At 32.9% G+C, this 6,613-nt stretch overlaps 1 protein-coding gene across 1 annotated transcript; it reads right to left on the bottom strand.

The window, feature by feature from the left end:
* Nucleotides 1–317: 317 nt before the first annotated feature.
* LOC128093556 (serine protease inhibitor 27A-like) lies at nucleotides 318–3,649 on the bottom strand. Its single transcript, XM_052710864.1, has 3 exons — nucleotides 3,601–3,649; nucleotides 567–1,508; nucleotides 318–487 (listed from the first exon to the last, which is right to left on the bottom strand). The coding sequence occupies exons 1-3, from the start codon at nucleotides 3,647–3,649 to the stop codon at nucleotides 318–320; spliced, it is 1,161 nt and encodes a 386-aa protein (XP_052566824.1).
* Nucleotides 3,650–6,613: the final 2,964 nt, after the last annotated feature.

Genomic DNA, 6,613 nt, shown 5'->3' with positions numbered 1-6,613 from the left:
GATTATCAGCGGGAAGAAAAATTGAGCTAGACGTCCGTCCACAAGTGTGTGTGTGCCTTCGGGGCGCGTTTTCCAATGCACTGCTCGTATATGCAAACGATGTGATGGAGGCTGATTTAAGGCAGCGTTGTATTTGGGAAAAGTTCTCATCATAAGCTTGAACATAACCCTGCATCAAAAACTTATCTTTTGTGAAATTTTCTGATAGCCTTGTTTTTATTATTGCAAAACATGTATATTTATGACGACTGAGGAGTTTTGCTATTCTTTGGATCATCAGTTGCTGGAAGCAATGCCAAAAAAAATATAAACTTGACTCAAACTGTCTTTTCGTTACATTTCTCACCTCCAAGCATAGAATAGTGTCCAATGAAAACAATTTCCTTGCTGATTACATTTCTGATTAGATACATGAACGGACGATTAACTCGAACTCTCATGATTTTGTCACCACCGCCAACCGCGGAAAACGGAATCGCACCGAAAACTGGAAAATTTATCGACATCACAATTAGTGAAGAAAACAGTTCATCTATCATAAGATATCAGTGAAAAATTCAACTCACTCGTAATAGCAGCAGCAAATGTCCCTGCCTCATCCACGTCAATCACTGCACTCTGAACGAACTGCACCACCCTCAGCTTTCCAGTCAACCCGAAAGCAAACCGGCCATCCTCGAACATTTCCTTGACCCCATTTTGCATTAAAATTTCTAACAAATTTAGTTCATTTTTTGCGGAAAATTTGGGCATCTCAAGGCTGATTTGTTTTCGCTCTTGCTTCATATCGATCGTTTGGTAATCGTTCAGGGTAAAACTGTTCACCAATTGAGTTAGATTTGCGTTATCTTTTGGAATGATGACTATCATTGATAGGTTTGAGCTTTGCTCATACGGGATCTCAACTGTCCAATAATAAATCTGACTCGTGTAATTACCTTCAAAATCAACCTCCATGAATTCGACATCTTGCTCACCGTCCAAAAAATAAAAAGTATGCTGGTCAGATGGGGTAAACTTTGTATGCCACGATGCGTTCAACGAAATCACGTTTAGCATAACTATATCCATCATTGTCATCAAATTAATGGTAGCAGGGCTTACGATACTGAACATATCGGCAGTTTTGTTCAGGGACCATTTGTTTGCCAGTGCCACCACATCAACATTGGTCAAGTTAATACGTTCAGTTCCGCACCGTTTCTCCAGTGGTAGGTAAAAAGCCGGATTTAGCGTGAGTTTTGAAAAGATCACGTTAGAAACTCTGTACCCATCCGCATTGGACCGGGACTGATCGAAGAAATGGCTTAAATGTAGCATGACCTCTTGTTTGTCCTCCGGCAGATGGAGCAGCTGTTGAAGTTCGGCCGAGGCTTTTTCGTTGGCCACGTGGTACACCATGCTCAGAATCAGGAACATCGCTAGTGGCGACACGACGACATTCTGCTGCGGTGAGTAGACGGTTTTGAAGAACTCGAACGTGAACTGGTTGCTGGAGGAGTAAAGATCTATGGGAGAAGGGTTGTTTGATTAATTTCAAATTCATGTTAGAAAGATACAGAAGTTTGCCTGTACGAACAACTGGTGAGCTCGATGCGACACAAGAAAACACAATGATCAGCAGTCGTAACATTATTAATTTGGCTAGTACCGACTTGACGGTGGAACAGATTATCAAGCGGTAATGTGGCCGAACCCTCTATTTTTACCCATTGTAAGCACAATTACAATCACATTAGGTCAGCAATGACTTGATAAATATCTTTGATGATAACATCCCGAGCATGGGTAAATAACAAGGGAAATGCGTAATAATACCTATCTCTGGTATCAATACCAAATTTTGGTATTCCTGGACCCTTAAAAATTTGTCTTAAGGATTATGCAAGAGCAAAATGTGGTATCATGCCAATTTAAGGTATTGTTTTGATATTGCAAAATTGCAGAATTTGTCAATGGTCGAACACCACATTTTGGTATTATTTTGGTATTAAAGTGTTTTACCAAATTCCTCTGAAACTATGGGAAAATTTAGACCAATTTTGACAAAATAATAAATTTTGCGCTAAAATGATGTCTCAAAGCGAATGCTTTCATTGAAAACCGGAAATTTCAAACTTGATTTTAAACATTTTTGATATACCCCCTACAGAAATGACTTAAAATTGTGGAAAATTTTCTAAGTCAGGATGGCACATTTTGGTATTATTTTGGCATTAAGGTGTTTTATCAATTTCCTCTGAACCTATGGGAAAATGTTGGCCAATTTTGACAAAATAATTAATTTTGCGCTAAAATGATGTCTAAAAGCGAATGCTTTCATTGAAAACCGGAAATTTCAAACTTGATTTTAAACATTTTTGATATACCCCCTACAGAAATGACTTGAAATTGTGGAAAATTTTCTAAGTCAGGATGGCACATTTTGGTATTATTTTGGTATTAAAGTGTTTTATCAAATTCCTCTCAAACTATGGGAAAATTTTGACCAATTTTGACAAAATAATTAATTTTGCGCTAAAACGAGGTCTCAAAGCGAATGCTTTCATTGAAAACCGGAAATTTCAAACTTGATTTTAAACATTTTTGATATACCCCCTACAGAAATGACTTGACATTGTGGAAAAATTTCTAAGTCAGGATGCCACATTTTGGTATTATTTTGGTATTGAAAGGTTTCATCAATTTTCTCTGAAACTATGGATTTTTTTAAATTTTTGACGAGATAATTAATTTTGCGCTAACTTGACTTGAAACCCAAAAATGTTAAAGCTGATTTAAATTTTTTTTTGTGATATACCCACTAATATTTTTTTCAAAAACGTTGAAATTTTTCTAAGTTGGGATAATCAAATACTTTGAAAAACGAGTCAATCATCAGATTATTGAATTTTGGTGAATTTCAATTCAGTTTCATTTTAATAATACTTATTTTTCAATCTTGTTATTTTTCAGAAGCTTCAAGAACTTCAAGTACAGCCGTTCATCAATGACAAATGCATTTGGTGTGGTGAAGAATATCACTAAAAACAACACGGAATCATCAGGTGAGTAGATTTGGTTGTTGCATAAGGATCATTTACGTTTTTTTCACTAACTGCAACTGCTGTACTAAAAATGGTATGAAAATACCAAATTTTGGTATTACTTGTGCAAATACCAGCGACCAAAATGTGCTCTTGGATGCCCAGTAATAGATGGTAAAAAACCATGAAATCAAACCAATATCATGTTTGTGGAAGACCACAGGAATACCAAAATATGATTTTCCAAGGGCGCGGGAATACCTAAAATTAAAACCATGACAATACCAAGTTTTGGTATTCAAGCAATGTTCAAAAATCCAGAAGACCTCAACTTGGTATTGAAATGATTTTATTTTGTGGTATTATTTTACCTTTGGAATAACATGGTATGGTATTGTTGTGCCCTTCCACATACAAGCTTTTGGTATGATTTCATGGTATTTTACCATCTATTACTGGGCAACCAAGGGCACATTTTGGTCGCTGTTATTTGCCCAAGTAATACCAAAATTTGGTATTACCGTGTTATTTACCCCTGCTCGGGATCAATTTAAACATCATTAATTTAATATACTAAAGTCATGATTCGAATTCTCAGTTGCTTCGAAACCCGGACACCTCATCTTGTTTTATCAATTAATTGAATATAAGTTCTCATTATGAATGACAAAACTGTGTTATATGATGAATTCTAACATCAACGTTCATTTAAATTTTATTTGAACGCTGTAGTTAACGCCAAAACAATTGAATAAAATAAAATTATAAGTTTACCAAAAATGTGAAACATTTCACTGACATATTTCACAGGCGTTGCAGAAATTTAAGGTTTTTATTTCCTTAAACTCCATCAAATTTTTATATAAAATATCGATTATTTTGATTTAAACACTTCATTTGAGACCTAAAGAATGCCATTCACTAACATTTCAGTCCAAATTTGTGCGATTCACAAGCAAAATCGAGTGTCCGGAACGCGAAGCAAAAGTGTACGGGTTTCGAATCAGCTTTTATCAGGCTTTTATAAGTTTCTGGGATTTAAAGCACAACAAGTCATTTTAATTTTAAATTTCTGATAAAATTGTTTGAAAAGACATATTTTGCAAGCATTCTCTTAAAATTGACTGTTTATTCTACATCCTGATGATATTTCTACATTTCCAACTTGTTACATGATTTTTTGCCATCTTTAAAAAAAATGATATGCTACTAAGTGTCCGGATTTCGAACCATGACGTTACCAGCTGAGCTTTAAATACTACGAAAATGATTGACTTGCAGAACACAAATCGTCAAATGATTAAATCGACTGTATCCGAATGACAAATCGCTCGAATCCAAGATCAATCTAGATTAAAAAAAACTGGCTCATCTTTTTAATAAGCAAAATCAAATTTTCATTTCAAATCTTAAACATTCTGGGTTGTTTTATCATTTAGAACAAAACTTATAAATTTTAAATTAACCCTCTACAACCCAACCCCGCCTCTACACGGGCTTCGATCTAAATAAATAATTTTTCAACCGATTTTTTTATTTTTTAAAAGCATTGGAAAGAACTTTTAAAATTTCAGAAGTTTCACTTGTTTAATTTGAGCAGTTTTCTCAGATTTCGGTCATTCGATTTTTTTTGTATTTTTTAATCCGACTGAAACTTTTTGGTGCCTTCGGTATGCTCAAAGAAGCCATTCTGGAAAAAAATGGTACACCGTAAAAAAATTTTGGTGATTTTTTATATAACTTTTTGTCACTAAAACTTGATTTACAAAAAACACTATTTATATTTTTTATCTTTTTCTGATATGTTTTAGAGGACATCAAAGCCAACTTTTCAGAAATTTCCAGGTTGTGCAAAAAATCTTTGACCGAGTTATGAATTTTTGTTTTAAATCGGACCATTAGTTACTGAGATATCGACATTAGAAAATGGTGGGTTGATTAATATAGAAAATTTTCTCAGGTTTTCAAAAATATTTTGTTTAAAAGTTTGCAAACATGTGCACACTAAATTTAAAAAATGAAAAACTGCGACTATTTTCAAAAAGTCACCTTAAAATTGATTAAACTTGAAAACTATACACTTTATCAATATTTCACTGAAGTACTTTTTGATGGCAAATTTGATTTTACATCGAGAAACGAAGTTGAAAAATTTTTGCGACCAATATTTCGATTTTTTTTAACAACCTGTAAAAAAAACAACATGTACTGATTCAAAAATTTATAACTCGGTCAATGATTTTTTGCACAACCTGGAAATTTCTGAAAAGTTTGCATTTGATGTTCTCTTTTACATATAAAAAAATAGTGATTTTTGCAAATCAAGTTTTAGTGACATAAAGTTAAATAAAAAATCATCAATTTTTATAACCGTGTATCATTTTTTTCAGTGTAGACCGTATCCATACCTACAACTTTGCCGAAGACACCAAATCGATCAAAAAATGTCTTCAAAAGATACAGATTTTAGAATTTTCATATAGCATTTTTGTATGGACAGCTGCCAAATTTGTATGGAAAATTATATGGTCAAACTAATGATGCAAAATGGCTTCTTTGGGCTTACCGAAGGCACCAAAAAAGTTTCAGCCGGATTAAAATATACAAAATTAAAATCGAAGAATAAAGACCGATTTTGTAGAGAATTGCTCACGTGAATTTGTCAATGTTTTTTTAAGGGGTCAACTTTGGCTGTGTTTTTTTACTAACATTTTCTATATTTAAAAAAAAGTAATATGCAGTAAGTTTTGTAGTGTCCCAGATTACGCCTCTGTGCATCTTATTACAATTAAAATGATAATGGTACCATTCTAATGCAGAAAATGAAATACAAAAGCAAATAATTGAAAAAGAGACAGTAAAAACAAAAAAATAGTGCAAATTAAATTACTAAAAATAAAACAAGAAAAACAAAATACAAAAGAAGTAAAGATTTTCGTAGAACAAAAGTTGCTCAAAATTAGGAGGTCAAGGGGAAAATAAAAAAAAATCGAAAAAAATGGGCAAAAGAGGGTTAAGTATAACCATGTTCTACAGAGTTGGCAGATAATAACAGAAAAGTAAGTAGTCTGGACAAAAAATATTTAGAATCTTCGTGAAATGCCAATGTACAATACCGCAATAAATATGTTTTTCCGCGTTAAAAAAATAACATCAATACCTAGGTATTTTGAAAATAAATAATTGCAAAACAACTGGACTGAATGATAACAAGTGAAATAAAAAATGGTTTTTCCTCCAAGACAATATGTTTTTCAGAGAAGTCCTAATCATATCCTACATTTCTGTCGAAGACAACAAGTCTATCATTAAATTTTAAGAGTTTTTTTTTTAAAAGGTCCTATAAGAAATGGGATTCCGTATATTTATAAGACCTTTTCAAATAAAACTCTTGACCCTTTTTCTTTCAGATTTTCAATATCCACATGCTTTTTCATGTATTCAACCCGCAAAATTGTTTAAAGTTGTTGTATGAAAAATTAATTATTCTGTTTTTTACTTTCGACTTCTTAAAATATCGAATAATTTGCAAATTTATTGCAATCATAGCAAAATGTGTTTTTTACATGCGGCAAACTTACAGCTAG

The sequence above is a fragment of the Culex pipiens genome, chromosome 3 (genome assembly GCF_016801865.2).
Source record: "Culex pipiens pallens isolate TS chromosome 3, TS_CPP_V2, whole genome shotgun sequence".
NCBI classification, from domain to species: Eukaryota; Metazoa; Arthropoda; class Insecta; order Diptera; family Culicidae; genus Culex; species Culex pipiens.
The sequence above is the reverse complement of the archived record's forward strand: the minus strand, read 5'-3'. Positions and strand labels throughout refer to the sequence as shown.